The sequence below is a fragment of the Belonocnema kinseyi genome, chromosome 2, assembly GCF_010883055.1.
Source record: "Belonocnema kinseyi isolate 2016_QV_RU_SX_M_011 chromosome 2, B_treatae_v1, whole genome shotgun sequence".
NCBI classification, from domain to species: Eukaryota; Metazoa; Arthropoda; class Insecta; order Hymenoptera; family Cynipidae; genus Belonocnema; species Belonocnema kinseyi.
The window spans coordinates 72,270,721-72,293,256 of record NC_046658.1 but is presented as its reverse complement, the minus strand read 5'-3'; the positions used below and the strand labels follow the sequence as shown (position 1 = coordinate 72,293,256).

The 22,536-nt window shown below is 35.3% G+C and overlaps 1 protein-coding gene across 1 annotated transcript in view; it reads right to left on the bottom strand.

Annotated features, from left to right (window-relative positions):
• Window positions 1-19,876, bottom strand: part of LOC117167775 (pair-rule protein odd-paired) — a 29,972-nt gene extending 10,096 nt beyond the window's left edge. The window contains exon 1 of the mRNA XM_033352946.1: window positions 18,386-19,876. Coding sequence (XP_033208837.1) covers window positions 18,386-19,313 — 928 coding nt within the window. The 5' untranslated portion in view covers window positions 19,314-19,876. The remainder of the gene's footprint in view (window positions 1-18,385) is intronic.
• Window positions 19,877-22,536: the final 2,660 nt, after the last annotated feature.

The following is a 22,536-nucleotide window of genomic DNA, read 5'->3' as shown; positions in this document are numbered from 1 at the left end:
GTGGGTAAGCCTAACTACCAGTTCATGCACCGATCATTCCGCCATGTTGGCTTTGAATAGGAGAGACGAGAGAGCGCCATCGGCAGATGTTTCTTTCCTGAAGTAATTCGAGTGTTTGTCCGTATTTATATGTTTATACCAGTGCAATGGCTTGAAACATTTTCAATGCCAGATTTTTTTGCACAAGGTCATTTTTTTCTTATACACAAGGGTTGTCCATTTAAATGTGGAGTGTCAGAGACCTATATGTTAAACGCTGTTTTCGTGAAAATTATAAAAACGTTAAATATTTTGAGTTATAAGCTTTGATTTGTCATCGCGTATTCGAAACTAACCAAATACTTTCCGTGAGAAAACACGATCTTCAAAATACTTCTCGGGGTTAAAAAAAAAAAAAAAAAAAAAAAAAAAACCACCAATAAGTCTTGAAAAGTTTGTATGAAATTTCTAAGTGACTGCAAGCTACTTAAATGAAAAAGATAAAAGTTGCTAACCAGTTACCTTCACTTATTTTAAAAAGAATAACAATTAAATTCTCGGCATTCTTAAGATCTAATCTCATCATTAGACCAGGGCCAGTAAACCTATATCTGGCTGCAATTTCTTAATCAAAAATAGAGGGAAAAGAATCAGTTGTTTGTAAGGGATGGTGATCCGGTTTTGGGCGCGATGAGGATTCCGAAAATCGCGTGTCATCTTGATTCTTGAAAATTCGGTAGCCCAGTGTGCTGCACGTAGAGGCAGTTTAGAGTCGTATACCCTTGTATGTTATCTGAGTCGGATGCTACCGTTGTGGCAACTCATGACACACGCGTCATCTTGACACACCTTCACACACATACACACTCTGCATAGGCTGACAGACTCCCTTGTCGTCCCCACTTGGCGGTACCACATTTATACGTGTTTATGTAAACGTGGGTAATGTGTGCACGTGTAGCAGGCAGCATCCAAGATCAAACTCAAAGATTTTCACAAACTGCTGTTATAAAAGATAGGGGCGCCACGGGCTTGGTATGCTGCTGCCCATCTAGAGTTACCAGGGACGGTTTAATCGACTCGGTCTACCTTTCTCTCCAAATTCCAGGTGCACGTAATCAGTCAACGAGAGGCTACATAAAGTTTTGAAGAAAAATTCTTGAGAAAGACAGATACATTTTAATTAATTTCCAAGGAGGGCTTTTATCGTAGAAAAGAAATATTTCTATAATAGCTGCAAGAAAATAAAAATATGATGTCAAATTTTGATACAAAGTTGAAAATGGTTTGAAGAATGATTTGGCATTGATATTATTTCCCTTTATATAAAATAATATATTGTTTGGTGTGTATGGATGAAAATAGCGAAGTTTAAAAATTGAATTGTGAAGGTGGTATTTTTTACGTGGAACTTATACAGCCCTGCATAGTGAGGGTCGTTGCATGCAAAGAAGCGATATTTATTCGTGGAAGGTGGTATTTTTTGGACACTGACCCACCTTTATATAGTTGTCACGGCACCACTTATCTTTGCACCGATCTGTCGTAATTGAATATCTTCTAACGCAAGAATGAAGAGCTGTTTGTTTAAAAAAAATCAAGTCCAAGACGTGGGAATTTAATGTTCTTTCGGAATAAGACAGGAAAATGTTGCAAGAATGTTGTATTTAAAAGGTTTCATATTTAGGAGCAGCTGCATCTGAAGAAATGAGATATCATTCCTATTACGAGAAAAACTGTATTATCCAATATGTGCCGGTATCCAAGATACTACCCTCCCTTATTTGAAAAGTGATTTTGTCTTTAACACTTGACCTATATGTACATTATCCTGAACTATATATGTTTTTAGAAAAACAAACTTAATTGACCCGGCTATTTTCACAATTGATTTTTAGCATATTTCGGACTCTAAAGCCGAGGGTAGGTTTTTATCTTGGTTTGTGGGATTACACGTAGAGGCGTTGGTATAAGCGGAAGGTAAGTAAACGAGCCAGTGACGTGGGGTAAATAGCTTTTGAATGGCGCGATCTTCATAATGGAGCGTGCCCAGGGCACACAGAAGGGACGAGATGAGTTCTAGGGTCCTCGAAAAGATCTCGAAGGTCGCCATTCAAGATTAGGTGTGTATGTAACGTCCTCGCTTTCCTCCTTGCCCTACTCTCCTCCCTTTATCGTTTACCCCTCGATGAGGTCGAAAATCTCAAAATTTTGCACGAAGTACCAAAACGAAGTTACCCTGGATAGACACTTCTTTGATTCTTTCCTGGAGAAGGGAAGGTGCGTGCCAGCGGAATTCAGCACGCCCTTTTGTGCGAACGCTAAACGGCACCAAAGCCCAAAGAACCGCGATCTGGCTTGTTAGGACCTATTGTCAGAACAAAGTTTTTTCCTTTTTTTTCTCCTTCTATTTTCCACTCGTTTTATATTCCCGGAGTAAAGCTGTCTTCATCTTTCACCGACAGTAGGCAAAGTTCTCTCATCCGTGAAACTCTAGCGCGAATTTGGCTTTGTTGAAATACTCGATTCGGGTAAATTCAAGGAGGAAGAGGAGGAGGAAAACCGGGATTAGCATTTTGGGCTCTAAGGCCCAAAGCGAATTGTATTTCAAGTAGGCAGTAGGCTAACACTCTCCGTCACTTTGAGTCTATATATAAGCTCTCAACCCCTTTGAATTTAAGATTTTGACCAAGTTGTTATAAATATTTTATTTTTGACTGATGCATGAACGATGAAATAAATAACTATAGGCAACAGACAGTAATAGTGCATATATTTGAGGAACTTTAGGTAAAATAAAAACATTCTTCATTCTGATTTTTAAGGTCGTTCACTCTTGGAGTTGAGGAGTAACCAAAAGTTTGCCAGAAAAGTTTCCTTCTTTCCGCCGTATACTTTTTCTTCCGCGCTTTCTCGTCTCAGCAAGTTTCATGCCAAAGATCCTTGGAAGTGTCGAAAAGCAAGTTCGTGTGATTTACTCACGAGCAGGATTGAATACGGGATGTGTTATATGCACTATGAAGAGAAAAAAATGAAAGACGAGGTGGAGGTGAATTTGGAAAGTAGAACACTTCGAAGGGAAGAAAAGAAAAGGGGAGATACAATATATTACACGTATTTATGCAAAATATAGAATATAGATATAATAAGTATATAGAAGTGTGACACACTATATATTGTAATGAGTGGTGAAAAATATGCCGTACGCAAGCTTTAAACAATATTTAAGTAGATCCGTTAAATGCACTTTAGTCACAGTTAATTTCGTTAGCCGACGTTTAGTCATTAACAGATGCTGGCTCAAGATCAATTGGTATTTATTGACGATCGATGATTCGACGTTTTTCACGAGCGGAGTATCCTTTCCTTGATGACGATGGTGCCGAGTTGGAAAGATTTCATTTCGTTCTGGTTTCTTGTCTTGTCTCGTCTCGTCTCGCGTGTGGCCGCCTTTTGAGTTATTAATGAACAAACCGAGGGTCTTCTAATGACTGGACACAGGGCGTGGCGCGAAGATTGCTAAATTAGATCTCTTTTGGATTTTTCTAAACTAGAGGCTAGAGGCATACTCTGTCCTCTGCTTAAAACATATTAATTTTTTCGAACATCTGTTCTTATCAATCTCGTCAATACAAAACACAAAATCACTGGATGATCATTTCCCATTTATAATAGACCATTTAAATGTTGCCTGAAGACATGGCAAGGAACTCTTGCAAGTTTTAAGTTTTCTCGATTTGATAAAATTTCCACGGCCGTCACTGAAAGGTCGCGGCCAGAACCTTTTATTTATAAAAACACTAAATCATATAAAGATGGAATTTTATAATTTTGTAATCTCATAGTAAAAACGTTTTGTCAAAGTGAACAGGTTCTATCTTGGTCTTTATTTTGTTACATATTAAATAATAACGATGTGAGAAACCCTCTGTTTCTAGAATTTAGAGCCATGAGGTTCAAACTCGGAACATACATTTTTTAAAGTCTTACTTTGATGAGTCAATACTTTCTCGTTTTAACATCTTCAGAAAGTGCTGTTTGAAAATATAAATTGAAAAATGCAGGCGTGCCATCAGTGTACCGAATTGTTCATTTTGGAAAATAATGAATCTTTAAATGTTAATTTCCGTTAGAAATATGATGCAAATATACATTGTACAATTTACAGTATTCGAATATAATACTTTGCCTATCCTGAAATTTTATTTCCCCAGTGTATGAAAATCATACCTCTTGATCTCTGCATAACAAGATTCGAACCGCACTTGATGTCGACAAGCAACAACAAGGGATGGGCAATAAAAATTCACACGAATGAGGAACAGATGAGAAAGAGCTGAAGCAACGACCGGAAGCGACAATGCATTCGCCGACGTAAAAAAGGATGGCCCAATCATTTATCTAAATCGGCAAAAGTGCGAGCAAGAAGCTGAACAGAAGAGAGAAGAAGAGGATTCACGACGAAGTGATCGGAGAGGGACGAAAAGTGGAGAAGGTGGAGGACCAAGGGCCAGAGAGAACATAATGTTTCCCACAGCGCGCGGAGTTGTATATTTTACGATATGGCGAGCAATTTGACATCTCGCATGAAACATAATTCACGCGAACTCGTGCGTATACGTGGCAAGGTTGGTATGAGTGCAAGGGCTTCCAGCACGAACAAATCTTGAAACCTCGAAAGCTCTGGAACCAAACACGGCTTGGTGCGCCTGCATCCGAACGCATCGAAACCATTAGAGAAACGCAAACTAGGCCCCCTTTTTCAAATTTTTTTTTAATTCCTCCCTGTTTTCACCCTTTCGTTGAATTTATCTTTTTCTCTCTCGCTTTTATTGCCTAGCGGATTTACCAGCATTTCTTCATTGCTGATACGCCGTTAGCGTGCGTGGACATCGTTTCACGCTGCAATTTTATTCCTTGGTACTTTTTATTGTTGACGACGCCAGTAGACTTTTTTTCTGCATCCAAAACTTCATCGAACTTAAATATAATTTCGAATTATGATGCGTTTCCGAAGAAAATATTGGATGATTACTAAATTGATTTGTCAGCAGTTTTCTATCTTCATTTTCATTTTTATATACGCTCAAAAAAATGTCTGACTAAATTAACCATAATTCTAGTTAAATATGCCCTTACTATTTTGTCTGGTTAAAGTAACCAGAATTCTGGATAAAACAATCAGAATTCTAATTATTTTAAACAGAAAAAATATTAAGGACATATTTAACCAGAATTCTGGTTGATTTAACCAGACATTTTTTTGAGTTTAGTTTTAATGACTATAACAGCAAAAAGAGACTTCTAGATAATTATTAATTTTCTACTCAAGTTCAGGGCTTAAAGTTGATTTGCGAACCAGGAATGAAAATACAAGCTAGAAATAAGAATATCTTCTGGGACGGGATTATGTGGTTGCTGGTAAATACAGGTGCGTAAATATTCAAGTATATAATTGGGATGTGAGTGTACCATTTACAACGGTTAGAGTCGTAAATAAATACGATTCGCAACGTGATGATTAGAATGTTCATGTACAGCGGACTAAATAACTTACATAACCTAATGTGTAACCTTAAATGAGTTTAGTAAATATTCTCTTGGCAAGAAATCTCATTGAAGCTGCTAAATTAGATAATCCGCATTCACTGGTTTGAAAAATAATACACGTTTCAGACGAAGAGATTATGTACTTCGATGTACCAATTTAAGTCGTGACAGGATTCAGACTATGATGCTTATCTGCTTATCGTATTCGCTGAAATGGTCTGAGTCAATTTATATTTATTAGATATGAAAGCCTGTTGGCCCTGAAATTTCAAAAATATTACCTGGAGATACGTGCATTTATTTCAATTTCTATAATCCAGAACATAATTTCATGAAATGAACGATATTTATAACTTTTTATATATGAATGGAATGCCTGTACTAGTGCCTCTTTGCTGGTTTATTTTAATTTCACTTTTGAATACCGTTTTCTGTGTTTGAGTCTTTTTTTCTCCATAAAAAGCATATAGTGGAGAAACCCAAAAGAATACGATTAGAAAATCGACTGGAGTTTCACATACATATAAAGATGCACAAAAATTGCAAAAAGTGTCACTTCCATATAGGCCTTATTTTAAACAGAGTTCAAAGTTGGTCTGGGTTGGGATATTTCTCAGCAGAGAATTATAACGTCTACGAGCCCCTAATAATTTTTTCATACAAAGCCAAGATATCGGGTTACGAAATTAAATTACAATACGCGGCCCTTCTTCGTGCCTTGGCGTCAAACCGAGTCGAGATATCCAATGATTTTGACAGCCAGTCCCGTGGGACAAGAGGTTTTGGTTCATAGACCTTTGGACTTTAGGGCCGAAACTCGAAAGGGTTCAATTGTTCAAATCAAAAAAGAATGCACCACTTTTTTGTTTAATTAATGGAATTACCTGAATTTTTCGAGTAGCAGAGCACCCTTTACCATGTAAATATTACGTGAGGATTTTTGCTTAATCTTCGCGTGATATAGTGTTTATAGCGAAAAAAATTATTTTTGGTTCCTTCTTTGAATTTCAAATGATATCACTCTACGAGTCAGATTCGTTTTTTTATCTGGCGATCATCCAGATGCCCAGTAAAATTGTGTATACGCTGGTCGAAAGTACCTTTAAACAGAATTTATTTTTATTGGCGAATTTCGTAAGAGCAATCTAAAGATAGAGAGCAGAAATAGTAGCAATGGCATCCACGCTGAAATAAAACTTTCTCCTGGTTCAAATCGCATACCTCGCGAACTTTTTTCCCCACACATTTATATCAGTCTTAAGGTGGGAGCGGTTGTCTCCTTACGAAGTATTTGAAGGAAGAGAGGGCGAATAAGAGACAGAAAACAAAAAAGGGAAAAAAGTGGAAAGAAAAAAGGTGAACAGCAGAGAAAACAAAACGAAATTGCGGGCTAGCTGCGGTGGATGATTTAGGGGGCGAGGGTCGGGGGTCGCGGGTCGAGACCGGGCTCTGGAATGTCGGACCTCGTACCCTTTCTCCCTGGAAGAACTGTGGAACCACGGTGGAGAAGGAGGATAAAATGATAAGAGACAAGGATAACGGATAGAACATTTACATAGGTCGTTAGTATGGGCAAATGCAGGGAGAGATTCGCTGTAGTCAAGTTCGCCCGGGGGCGCGTATCCGACTTAGTTATGCCCTTTCGAGATCACGATAATATTTTTTGATTACGTCACTGGACGAAAACTGTATTCTGTTGGGGGTACCCTACATTTCTACAAAAATAGTCGACGAGTCACTTTTTAATGTATAATTTAAATCAACAATCAACAATCAAAAATCTTAATTAGAATAAAATTGTTCAGAAACTTTCTTCAATATCCAAAACACAAGTGGCGCCCATGAATGAAGAAAAGGATCATGCAAATGTTTGATACACGCAAGCATGCTTAGGGATGTATGGATGACACGTACCAGTGGCATTTAAACGTCCCGAAAGTATAATGTTACGGACACTTGATATTTTCTCGATGATCATCATTGTGCTTTAACCCTAAAGAGAGAAAGAAATAAAGTGAGAAAAGGAGTCCGAGTGGAAAGAGGGTGAAAAGGAGGGAAAGGCCAGGGAGCTACCGTTCTGCGGCAGCAAGGTAAAAACTTAAAACGATTTACCCCGTCTACGGTTACTCTATGAGTCTATGGCCTATATATACACCAGAAGCATTGTTTGCCCTCCAGGAGAAATACTTGAGGTTTCATACAATTCCTCTCGTTATCTTCACTGTCGACTGTAGAATACTAACTATAATATAATGTATATCATCAGTAGTGTGTGGATCGTTGAAATTCCGTGGGAGGAAGTATCATCCTTTCTGCTTCTTTTCAATATTCACCCGGGTATACTCGTATACTGCAATTTCTCCCCAGTTGAAATTGAATAACAAATTAATGGAAAAAATTAAGCGAATCATATGACGATAGTTATTTTTAAAATGGTAAGCTGTGGCAATTCAACTCATTCTTGAATATTTACAATTATTATAAAAAATGGATGGAAAATTATTAGTAGAAATTATGAAAGATTTATATAATTTCAATTTCAAATTGCACCAATTAAAACTTTTTAAATTAATTTGTTATATTTTGATGCCATTAAGTTTGAAATTATCAAGTTGATACATTTTCAAATCAGGAATAATTTAATTTTCAATCCCTATATAAAGGCATTAATTAACAAAATTATTTTCTTATTTTCTAAGGCTACATTATTGTTTAAAAAGTGCTGCTTTGGAACTTTTTAATTTAGCAGGCTTTCATAATTTAATATTTAAGGGCTTCATTTTTATAATATTAAAAGCCTTAATGTATAATTCTACGAAATATGAATGACAACTTCTTTGACTTCAAGCGTAGTTTGATATTATACTATTTTTTATTTTAAATCATTTTAAAAGCATTACATCCGAAACCCAATAATTATTATCTATATTTTAATTTAAAGTAAAAACTGTAAAAGGATTGTCACAAGGTTGACTAAAATATATTTTTTTTAATAAAAGTAACGCAAGCGAGTATAAAAATAGAAAACTAACATCAAGGAACGTATTCAGAATAGATATGAATTTTACAAGTTTGCTAAAAATCGCGTGACAGGACACGAGATTATGATAAAATAAAAAGTTTCGAAAATCTTTAAAAATAAATGCACAACAGAAAAAATATTTAAAAACTGTTATTCGGCACCAACTTTGGCAAATGTTTAACTATGCTCAAATGTTCGCGAGTATAAAATGAACAATTTTAACCCGAATTATTCATAGTTTAAAAAATTATTTTCGAGTTTTATCCTAAAATAGTAATGCAACTATGAACTTTTCATGTTAATTTTAATTTTTCTCAGCACAATATAAGTGATATCTGTGAATCGCAAACATTTAAACAGTTCTGTTAAGATTATTTATCAATTTTGCATTTTAAATTTGTAGATGGGCATAGGTGCGTGGCAATACAGTTTGCGTACATGTTTATTTACAATTTTTAAACGAAGTCGTCTAAAATTTAAAAAAAGGTTTTAAATAGCCATTTGATATACAAAGTACTTTACTGAGCAATTCGTAAACAAAAATAATTATTATTTTAAAAAAATTAGATAATGACTTTCAATGTTAAATTATACTATCTGTAATTTTTAAACTTTTAACGTTTTCTATTTAAAACTCTTCAGCATAAAGAACTTTAGATTGTGAATTATACAATAATTGAATAGAAATAATTTGGACGATTTAAGTGATCACAGTTTGAAATATTATCAGCAACATCTTTTTTTTTGGTAAAAGTTGCACTTGTCTCAAATTAATCTAAAAAAACAATGACTAATTCAGTGTCAATTTTTTAACTTTAATCCATCACTATATAAAATAAAAAAAATAGTACAACAAAACTATTTTAAAAAAATATTGAAATTGCAGAAGTTTCAACATGAACAGGAGGGGATACAGAATAAGCCCAAATCCTTTATACTTAATAGATAATAATCTATATTTTACTCATAATACGAATGTTTATTTATTTATGCGAATTTTCAAATGCAAATTTTTGTGATGCACATTGTGTTCAAGGCAGGAAGAAGGAGCGAAGAAAGTTGGTTGAACGAACAATATTGGCGACACTTTCGCCCATTTGCATATACGAACTTAACGAGTTCCTCTTCTAAATTATATTATACATGGGAATAAGTTCGCGAGTAGACGAGAAATGGAGAGAATGAGAGGACAATATAGAGCCCCAGAAATTTATCGTTAACGAAATGAGAGGGCAGAGTGTTTTTAATAAAAACAGAAAAAGTTCAGCAAAGCGCACTTTGCACTCTGCAAAAAAATTGGCAACTTGTTTCGGGAAGGCAAAGTGTCCCAAAGATATTTTTCGAATCTCTTCCTCTTCTCGTTTCTATCCATTTCCAAGATTCAAGGGCGATCTGCTGTAATTTTTTTCATACTCATATAACATCTCTTGGTAAACGCCTGCCTACGTAGAGAATAATATACAGTCTTTTAGGAACACTTAATTCTCAGCACTATTTTCCAGCTGAGCATTGAGCGTTAGACACCTTCTTTCCTTCTCTGAGAAGAAGTAAAAGTGGAAGTTTATTCTGCGTTGTTTTCTTGCTGAACATACGTAATGCCTCGACGACGATAACCAGAAGCATTCCATTTTTTTCACTAAGAATTCGCAACATTTACGCCCACGAAAACTTTCTCCTAAATATTTTATGAATAAGACATTTTATTTTAGAGACAAGAAAATCAGCACATTTTATTTTCAAGATAGAAAGGTACATAAGAATATGTAAAATTGATTAAAATTTTATAAAAGAACAAAAATGTTTTCAATTCTTTTCTCTAATTAAAATATCATGTTTCAAAGGAAATAAATCTGAGGCAAGAAGCTTGACGGGTTGTCATGTTATTTTCTCAGCTGCATGATAAACAGGGAAGACATAGAGCTAATCAAGCCAAGACTTGAAAAACAATTAACACGTCGCATTCTTGTTTTCACAGAAGCCAATAACGTGCTCTTAGTCAATTACGACGGTTTCGATTTTCAATATGGCGTTCAGACTGTCACTCCGGTTATCATTTGCTCGTCCGTCAATCTGGATATAGTGCCATTGCCCATTAGCTATGTCAATATTCACTCCCTCGACGCTTTTCAAAGATTATTTAATTTTTATGGGAGATAGGTATATAGTTTATTTATCTTTTCAAAATGAACTAAACAATTTTTGTTTAAATTTGAAAATATCTCAGTTTTCTCGCTGAATTATTTGTCTTAAAAGCCAATAAAATTTGCATAAGTGTAAAACATAGAATTTAAAATCCGGAGTAGTAAATCAAGTGTCAGGAATACGAATCTCTTCCTGTAACATTTCTATTTCCCTTCACAGAGGGTTGAAGTTAATAGCACGTTAAGAGTGCTGCTTTATTTAACCTAAATTGACCGTAACGGAGATATTGGCAGGTCGAGGGCGTAACCGTAACGTTTGTCAGCGTTGCATTTCGATGCCGACCATGTGGTCAAAGATGGTTAAGACTTTAGACTTTAGTTGAGTTAAGGTGGTGGTCGCCTCAGGCCCCGAACGATTCGGTCCCACTGTCGGCAGGCCTGCTTTTGCAACAAATCTTTCTGTCTAAATCAGTTTCAAGTGAGATAAGTGTTTTAGCCTCGAGCTTTGAGAGAAAAAGATAATGGGAACGAAAAACAGAGCGAGAAGGAAGAAGTGAAGATTAAGTTCCAGTCGTTCTTTTAAAGGGCTCTTCCGACTTCCGCGCGACCAAACTGACGAGGATAAATTCCGATAAGAACTACACTAAGTGTCTTTTCTTTTACACCCTTAAGATAGAACTCGGAATAACGTATCAACTCTGATACTCTGAAAAAGATAGTACCCTTAATTTCTGATTGAAAACTATTGTAAATTGTAGTATGCATGAAAAAGAAGGGATCATTTGTGGTTTGGAGGAAATTAGGATTGAGGATGTTGGAGTGAAGCGAAAAATTGGTGTCGAAATCGAAGGGCCAAGGGGTCGAACAAATATTGTTTCTCGCTCCGGGTCGCTTTGCGCCATTCTTCTCACAGAGTCCTTCTCTAATATTTCTTGCCGTTTTCTCTCTTCAAGAGCACGAGATGACGTTCGTATACTTGGCGCCCCGCGTTGCAGACACGAGCCACCACTCGACGCCATATTGCTTTCGCATTTTACGTCTACACGATAAAAAAAATATATAAAAGGCGACTCGAAGAGCAGCCACGAAAATAATTGCCACTCTACTACCTTTCTAGAGCTCTGAAACGCGTATATAAAGTAAATCATAAATTGACTCCAGTGTTGCACGTCGTGTTTGGTCGGATGCAAAACCCTTCACATTACCAACCTGGACAAAGTCCATTTCAAAACATAATTTCTCTGTAGAGTTGACCGAATTGATTTTCAATTCTAAAATTTAAGCTACATTTCAAGTTTAAAATTAAATTAGTTCAATGTATTAATATTTATAAACTCATGACAACAATTCTTCTATTGAGAGTACCGCAGCTGTACATACCAATAACACAAATAATTATAAAATCACAGCAAGAGGGAAAAATTAATTCTTTTTGCGAATAAATTATTTTAAATTGGACAAAGGCTGAGTTTTTAATTTTAATTTTCTCCAAGCGTCTGTCGAGTTTAAAAAAGTAGCCATTTACTAGTTTGGCAGATTCGCCTCGGCAAGTTCACCCCTACTTAACGCTTATTCTAACACCCCTTGTGAACTCATCCCGTATCATCCCCCTATTCTATGTGCTTAACCCTCAGAAAATCCGGACCAATAGCAGACACACCGAGGGGGAATCCCATTGTGAGATCAACCAATGAGGCTTGTGCTCGCGTGCACATGCGATAGATTGGTAACGTGTTACTTTTTTCCCCTGGAACCTTTCCTGCTTCATAATGCACGTATCGATTTAGCCTAATGGCTACACACATGCATCTGCGGATTAAAACAGCGATTTTTTAACGTCCGGACAGTGAGTGCGGGGATGAGCGTCCGAGAAGAATGAAGGAAAAAGACAAAAAAATGCAGTGACAGAGATTTCTGGGTTGAGAATAAGAGACTCGGTGCTACAGTTTTGAATGCAAAACGTGTGCGGGATGAGATGAAACAGCTGAATTGGCCAATTCAAATCTGAAAACCCTTTACAAATATTTTCATTTTCCTTCAAACAAATTGTTTAACTCTACCTCTCGCAATTTAATAAAGCTTTTTTTTCTTTAGATACTTAATTACTCATAAGTTTAACACAGGTGGCAGAGAATATAATTTTTCTTCTAAATTAAATGCAACTTGCAAAAATTATGCTTTTATTAACTTTAAGACAAATTTAATTTTTGCTATTTTTTTAAACAATACTTAACACGACAAAAGTCCAAAGTGAAGCAGTAAAGTTATCCACTAAAGTTTTTATGAAATTTTGATTACATATCATTTTCAATTTCCAAAATTTATATTTTCTTGATAAATCACTTAAACTTTATTAGTTAATGATTCTAAATGAAGTTTCATTGATTAATTAAAATAAAGTGAGAAGTGAGTACAAGACCCATTTTCTTAACGCATTAGGTGCAAAATTAATTTTGCATTTTCTATTAAAAAAATGTTTGACCGATCAAAATCATTTTATGTTTGAACAGATAAACGATAAACACTGTTAATTATTTTGTTCTTGTAACCATAACAAACGACAAATAATTATACCTGTACTTCATTTGGGTAGGAATTTAGCTAAAAATTATTTTCAAAGAAATTTAAACTGATGGCACCATTTTTTGACATATTTTCTTTATGCCTTGAAATGTTTTGAAACTAAGAACTTTTTTTACATGTAAAATATCGGCCCCCAACTTCGAGAAATGCAAGAACCGAGAATAAATTACGTTTATGTACATTTTTTCTACATCTTGCAGATATTTTAAATATAAAAAAATTCTTAGGCGAAAAAAATTTCTAGGTTTCAAAGAAAATATTTCAAAACATTAAGTCAACCGTTTTAATTTTTTGAAAATAATTTTTAGCAAAATTCCTACTCAAATGAAGTTCAGAAACGTAATTTATCGTCTTCTGATACATTTTCCAAAGTTTCAGCCAGACATTTTATTTACAAAAAAAGTTCTTAAGTTAATAAAAGATATTCAGTGAACTGATAAAGTGAGATCGGTAATATATATGTATTTGAGTGTGTCACATGCCTTTAAAAAGGAAAACACCACCCTCTATCTATAAAATGTGCGCCAGGGATAAACAAATATATAAAATAAATTGATGTTAAGTGATTTTTCTGTCTGCTAGTCTAAAATAATATATATATATATATATTAACTGATTTTAAAAATTGTGAATAAATTCCCTCTAGCAGAAATACTACCCCTAAACTTTTAAAACTACCTATTTTAAATTGATGTTTGGATTGTTTTGCAGTTCTTCACATAATTGATGATAAAAAGTCCTAGGATCACTTCAGTAATATTGCTTATATATTTCTCGAGGTCCGGACTTGAGCCTTTAAACCCCCTTTAATAAAAAAATAAAAAATTGTAAAACACCATCTTTTTGTGCAAAGTAAGTAACTCTTTTACAATGCCAGGCAATGAGTGACACATATTAAACAGTAATATTTTTAAACGCAACAGAAATTTTAAATTAATTTATAAAAAATTTTAATCGATAAGGCATCTTGGAATGAAAAAATCATCTATTTAAAATTTTTTTATTTATTTTATTTTTACACATAAGGAAAACATTTTTTCATGATATTATTTTAAATTTTCAGATGTTATTTTTATAATAGAAGCCTTTTCTAATTCAAGCTTGTAACGTCTCAACCAAACATTTTTTTCTATACATTTCTGAAAATTAGCGTTGTTTTTAAAAGTATTAAAAATGAAAAATTTACATTGAAAACAAAGAATTTTTTCTCAGTATTTGAATTAATCTTCACTTAGCGCCATAATAGACTGTCATGACTTCCCCACATGATCGATACGGACGTTGTATCCTTGCTTTAAATATTTCCCTGATAATTTTCTACTCGGGTTTATTTTGTTGAAGCTCCTTTAGAACCAAAGATCGATTCATTCTACTATTCTGTATTATTCTTTGCAAAGGGTAGATATTGCCTTATAAGAGTAATACAGTTATTAATTTTTTTCAATATTTTTTTATTCCTGAAATAAAACCTATAAATTTAATATTTTCATATTTGCATGAGGTGATTTCAATAATTTCCAGCCTCATATTCTGACATCCTCATAAAACAAGATACATTTTTTGCAAGAAGATTGTATTTGTCTCTTTTTTTAATCAGGATGATTTAAAGCCTCAAAATTGCCATGTGATGAGTGGGTCATGTGACCAGATTCCTACCTTACCCTCACTTTTTTTATTTCCCAACTGATTTTCACACGAAGCCCCACATCGAGTTTCAAATTTGGGATAATGAATAAGAAGCACTTAAAAGGTGGGTCTGGTCCTAAATTTTAATAATTATGAAAAAAGCACAAAAAAATTATTTACAGCAAAAAACTTATTTTATAATTATACAAATTTAGGACAAGACCCGCTATTCTTAGTGCTTCTTGTTTAGTACCCCAATTTTTTAACTCGATGTGGCGTTTCGTGTGGCGGTAAGGTAGGAATTGGTCACGTGACCCACTCATCACATAAGAACTCCTGGTCCTTGCACCAGGAGTTAAACATTCTGTTTTCAATTAGGAAGTTTCTACGTGCATCGATATTTCGGTACAAATATGTATGTCTCTACTCAAAAATCGGGCTATTCGTACCGTAATTTTGGTACAAACAGCCCCCTTTCTAGCTCATATTCGTACCGAAAAAAATCCGGTCATTTATACTGAAATTTCGGTACAAGTATCCACGGCCTTTCAATCATTACAAAATTGCCAAATTATTTTTACACAACATAAAAAATAGGGGGTAAGCAAGAAAAATATTTTTTTATTTTAAGGATCACCCTACTCAGCATTTCAGTACTTTATAATAATAGACTTTGACGATATGTAATTAACTCAACAAAAAAGTTCTATTGGACAAAATAATGATCTAATCTGTTCTAGCCAAGGCAAAGGCAATACGGTGTTTATACAAAAATTAAACACCCAAATTAATATTTACACACAATACAAATTCTGCATAATATTTCACACCTCTTAAAGCATGTGCATATAAGTGCATTGGCATTCACGACGTATCTAGTTTAATTAAACACGAGTACCATAAGAAAGTAAGGAGTAGAATCAATGTTGAATACAGAACGAATTCCAGAGACAAAGGACAATCCAGTTGCGTAGAAGTGTTTGTGTGTTTTCGAAAACGTCCATTTAAATCTATGGTGCTTTTGAATGAGTACGGTAGCTTCGTCGCCTCTCATGCATTTCTGCCCGAGTGTACTGGTAAAGGGGTTTTATTATTATAGGGTAACAGAAAGGGGAGTCCAGAATCTAAATCCGTACCCCACCTCCTTTTCACCCATAGAGAACGTGCATGGTGGGCGTTTGCATATTCTTTATACGTTATGGATTTATTCTGATCTATTGAGACGTTGTTTCATGGATAAAAATAAAGAGATCCTTTTTTTATTAGTAAATAAATATTGAAAAAGTAAGAGGTTCCAAAGGCAAATAATATTATGAAAGAAACATACAGTTAAACGATTTCATAATGCTCAAAGAAACTTGAACTTCACTTATACTTTTATTCAATTAAAAATTATTTTCCTCTTCTAATATAAAGTAGTCACAGAGAAACCTTAACCTTTTTTTCGTTGAAGACTACAACAATAGTTGTGATTCCGCCTATGATTGTTATGGAGTTTTCTACGTTTTTATTAAATTGTATAATATCAAAAAGCTTGATGTTTCTCAGTGGTGGCACACATTTCAGGGGTACTGAGAGAAAAATTTTTCATTCCTAACAGATGACTTCAGGGCGATATTTTTCCCTCGAATCGAAAAGCAAGATGAGAAACACGTAATTAAGCAGGTAACGGGTGTAAGTTCGAGGAAGAAGTGGCCAGAACAAGCCGTTAGGACGACTGAGCGTAGAGGAGCCGTCGGGCGGTCGCCCCATAGAATTCCCATGCATCGTGCCAACGCCTGGTATAAATATGTAAATAAAATGTCCACGCCAAAGGCATAAAAAGCTACGATATATGATCCGGTAATTTCTTAATTGCGTCCCGAAATTCTTGTCATCGTAAAGAGGCGGTTGATTATATTGAGAGAAGCTCGTGGGCCGGGGGCGGGGTGCTAACCTAACCGTGGGAGGGTATCTGAAAAAAGGGGGTGGGCAGGTGAAAGGGAAAAGGTCGAAAAAGGATATAGAAGGCTACGAGTATTTTTTATTTACACCCGACTAATGAAAACTGCCTGGTCTCAACCTCGTTTGGGTTTCATTGGTACATTTGAGAAACCAAACGATTTGCACAAGACACTTGCGAATAGCTGACGTCATTCGTTTATGTGTACATTTGACTCGTGGTCGCGAGGCTGGAATCTGAGGTTCGTTGATGAACCTCTTGGTACGCCTGAAGACGAACGCTGTTCACATAAAATACAATTTAAAAGCCTGTCTTTAGATATTTTGATTTGTTAGAAATGTCATGCACATTTATCGCATTTCAAATATTTCTTCAGAAATCTAACTAACTGAATGATCCTTCAATGAAAAAAAATTATGAAAGTTATACCTTTTGGAAACGAAATTTAATATTGCTTGATGATAAATACTTATTCTATCGATATGTTACGAAGGGGATAAATTTGATCATAAATTAGACCTGCAATTTACATATTAACACCTTTCTGTCGTCTCAACAAGGCTTTTTCCCCGAAGACAGTTTAATTTAACCAGAAATGAAAGACAGTCATAAATGTTTTACCACTCATTTGCTAGACGAGGAATAAATAAAATTGGAGATACAGATCTCGGCGGAATCACGAAATCAGATACGTGGCTCAGATAATTCGAATGCCAATGCCTTTCCTTTATGTGGAGAAGAGCCGTACATGATTTACGACATTGAAACCTGGAACGTTTCAAGAAAAAGGACTATAATCCGACCGAGCTTATTATTGGCTCAGACTCAAGAAAAGGGTCTCGTAATGAGGTAGCTTTCGATACCCCTTTTCAGTTTCTTTGAGAAGACAACCGATAAAGAAATGTCAGTATTGCCTTGGAACATGAATTTCGATTAAGAAGAGATTCATTATCGTCTTGTAATTGAGTGCTGGACCGATAAGTAAACTATATGATAGCTGATCTTTATGTATCCTATATATACATGTAGAGGTCATTATTATAACTCTTAGTCATTTCAACAACAATATATTTCAAATGGATAGTAGAATTATGCATAATTTATAGATACGCGTTATTATAAAATAAGACATATTGATTGCATTATATCCAAAAGAGTCAAGTAAATCCGAAAGAGTAAATCTTATATGAGAATCAATGCATTATGCATTGTGATAAGTTTAAAAAAAATATTTAATAGTTTTGAATGTTCTTGTAATTACAGTTATACACATAATGAAGTTTTCCAAAATTTCTTCTGAAATTGCATTTAACAATTTATTATTTTCTAAAATTTTCGTAACAATGTATTCTCTCTTATTCAACATGGAAGTTTAATGATCAAATCGATAGAATATACAAGTGAAAGAAAATTTCAAAGCTACTTTGTATCTGACAACAGTCATTCATGATTGATGCGAATATATTGTGAATCCTCACACTTACAAATAATAATAATCCACCTAACTTCCTAACTTAAGAAGCAACAACAAAAAAAACTCACCAGTATGTGTTCTTTTGTGGATTTTCAAATTCTCCGACCTGGCGAAGACCTTTCCGCATCCGGGGAAAGGACAAGGAAACGGTTTTTCGCCCGTGTGCACCCGAATGTGATTGACCAGCTTGTACTTGGCCTTGAAGGCCCTGCCATTTCTGGAACAACCCTGCCAGAAACACGCGTGCGTCGTGCACTCGGGTCCTCCCACGTGCTCGACTGTCAGATGTGTCACGATGTCATGAAGTGAGTTGAAAACCTTTCCACATATCTTTCTTCCGGATGCTGGGGTTTCGTGGTCAACCCACATACATGGCATTTCCTGCCTCTGACCACCACCTGTACTTCCACCAGTTCTCATGTACCTCAAAAAGGCTCCATGAGGATGATGACTTGGATGGTTAACTGATGGGTGTTGCTGATGGTGCATGGATGGCGTCAGGTGAGGCCCTCCTAAGTACTGATGATGAGGTGGTGGTAATCTGCTGTCTTGAGGGTAATGTCCGGGATAATGACTTGCCGCAGATAAGGGATGTTGACCAGGGTGATGAGGAAACTGCTGCATACCACCAGCTGTTCCGTCGTGATGTAGGGATGGAAAGAGTCCCAATCCACTCTCGGGAGTTGTTGGGTTAGCCGTCGCATTGAACTCATGCTCCCGTCGGAGAAGGAAATCCCGCGCTGCGTATCCTGCATGATGACTCATGTGGTGGCCCATGTGAGGTCCCATGTGGGATCCAGGGTGAGGGTGGTGAGGGGGATAACCCTGGGGGTGGAAGTGGTGATGCTGTTGAGATGGCGCATCGCCAGGGGATGGTTGAACTCCGTTACTTCCGTCTACGGATCCACAGGAACTCCCGCCAGGGGAAAGTTTAATACCAAGAGAAGCCAAGTGATGGGGATGTGGAGGCACACCGTCCAAAAAAGCGTTCATCATTCTGAGTCTGTTTCTTCCAGACTAGCTGACGAGTTCCAGCCTTGCTCACTGTGGCTATATCCTTCTAAGAACTAGACCTACTATAATTATGAGAGCTAGACTAACTAGATCTACAGCATAGTCCTCATCTCAGAGAGTGGAGGCTCCTCTCATTCCCGAATAGTGTTCTGCACTCGATCTTCAAAATTCACTGATAGTCACTCACTTTTCACTGGCCTTTAGCACCAATCCATTTTCTAATTATGAACACAATCGCATATAGATTCACGAATGATATCTAGATTCGAAGGGGATTTATCACCTCAAAACTGTCCGATGGTTTAAATCCACTGGGCTATTTTTGGACTTCTAAAGTATTCAGCAAAACACTTTGAATTTTTGCAACAACTGTGAAGTAGTGTTTGAATAATGTGCTTATACTTTTCCGATAAAGTGAAAAATTCGCGATGACGAGTTGCCGGGTTTTAAAGATAAATAATATGATAGAGCCGTACCACGTGCACTGCAGCGGCAGGGAGAAAATCCGTAGCGTTCCTTGCTGCGTTCACAGCGGGACTGAGTTGTGAGTACGATCGGTCGCCGCGGGGCAACTCTGGAATGTTTGGGGAGCAGACCCTTAGGACCGCCCTCATCCCCACTTACAGGTTTATGGTGCTTCCTTGAAGTGCGACTCCCCTTCCATTTGAACATGTTTCTCTAGGATACCAAGTGTCCATTGGTTGGGAATGCTTCACTGGCCATTGGAACCCGTTGTTCGAACAACAGGCGGGGCCAATCGAAAAGCGCATGATCAAGATACGCCTAAAGAACGCCCAACCACCAAAGGAGTTCTTCACTGTGTGAATTCTCGTGTTTTTTGCTTTAGAAGGTGTTCGGTGATCTTCCGAGCAGTATCACCATAACGTCATGCAATTCCAGAATTCGTCCAGACCTATATTTTTGATGCATGCTTTCTTCAATTGTGAATTTATCAACATTAAAATTATCCTTTTGTCTTATTGTGTAAATTTTAAGTATATTCGCCTATTATATTTATATAATTACTTTCAAGAGGTGTATTCGTATTGATAATGAGAGGTGTTTAGTTTTCTTGAAAAGATCCATAATATTTTATTACCTAACCAGAATATTGTTAGGAGAGGGCTCAAAAGCTCAAAATTGCAAGACCTATGTCAACATATCTTAATAACTGTACACGGGTGACTTTATTATTACTATTATAATGAAGATTTCCACGCCTATGCTTTTGTACAAATTGTCAGATTATCCACTGAAATAAGATGAATTATAACCTGGGCTTACCTGGTTAACGCACCTGGTCCTTTCAAACAGACATAGACTTAGTTGACTAATTTACCTGTGTTTAAAGCTGAAAAGAAAGATTTATCCTAATTTCTTAGAATGCCATTAGGTGTTGTGAATATAGAGAATTGAGGGATAAACCCCTTGTCCGTAGAGATTCTCGATTTAATGAGTTTACCATCCTGTGCCTCAAGGTGTTTATTTGTCGTTTAGAAGTCAGACCCCAATATCCCAAATATTTGACCTAATGTGAAGTTTATTCCACTTACCTCGACCACTGCCTCTCTACTAGCAAACAAAGTCACGGGGTTTCTTCATAATATCGATAATCTTCATTGAAAATTTTCTAACTTGTAAGTTTATTTTAAAAAATTGAGAATCTATATAAAATTATAATGTTTGACATGATGTTAATAATTGGATAATTTTTAATTAGAAGATTTTTTCAAATTACCATCGATTAATTCAATTTATTTTAATAAACATTAGTAACAAAATAATATATTTATTGTTAATACTAATGATCAAAATGAAATAATTATACATAACTCCCATGGTCTGATTTTCTAATACCAAGAATAAAGATATGAATTTTAAAAAAATATTACATTAGTTACATTACCCTGGAACAGTTATAATTTAAGTTTCAAACACCGAGGAATTAAGAAAAGAGAATTGAATAAACAAAGTTGGTTGATTTATTCAAGGAAATGATTGAATATGCTAAACTTAGGGTTGTCTCTACACCAACAAAAGTTATATTTTTGTACTATCTATTTCTCAATCGTCATATTTCAATGCCAGATAGGGTTTGGGGCATCGTAGGTAATAAGAATTTGGGGATTCCCCAACTTAAGCCTGAAACAAAAGTTGTGCCGTCCCTAATTCCAGAAATTTAAAGTTTTAAGAATTCGTTTTACAGGGGAGCATTGCTATTACATTTAGGAAATTATGCAACTTTTTCCTTATGCAATATTAGTTGTTTTCATTTATTTATCAGAAATAAATGGTTTGCAAATAAAAAATACTGTAATTTATCCAGAACAAAAAAATTCATTTGCAAGTCAGTCACTTTGGCTGTCATATTTTCTGTAATTCACGCGGAAAAGAAACTGATCAATTTGAATTTTTATTTGGGAATTAAAATAAAGTGAATTTTATTTAAGAATAATTAATCAACCGGTTCATTTTTTACTCTTCAAGTTGTGGATAAAAATGCTACTAATATATGACTGACTATGTTGAGTGGATGAACTTTACACAAAATGAAAACATAAAAGTGGAAATAAATGTTTATACTGATTATTTCAAAGCCACGACAATTCTTGTGAAAGATCTTATCAAATACAAGCCATCAAATTTACAATATATAGTCGATATAATAAATTACCATGAGTTTAAAATTTGTAAACATCACATTTATTTAACCATAATATACGAATTAGTTAAATAGGGTCTGTTTTTAATATAGAATTATAGATAATGGTAAGTTTGAGAATAAACGAGCGATGATTTTTATGCTAATCCATATCCGTCGCTCTTGAAACTGTCTAACTTGCAAATTTCTTCTACTGGCGCCTTGTAATAATTTAGAGATCTTTCTTCATGTTGACCAGAGACAATTATCATAAATTTTCATTTATTTCTTCAAAGTATAGATGAATATTGAAATATTGATACTAGGAAATTATCAGGAAAAATATCAGCAAAAACACATGTTTGAAGTCTCTTATCTATTTAATATGTATCTATTAATTTAAATACAATTTTATATTAAATACAAGCATTTCTAAATAACTGGTCGCTTAAAAAAGATCACAGAAAAAACTGAGGATTACATTGGAACCTATTTTTGTTCCAAAAGAGCTGCAATAAAAATGAACCGTACTTGCTGAAAAGGAACCCAAAACGATAAATGAGC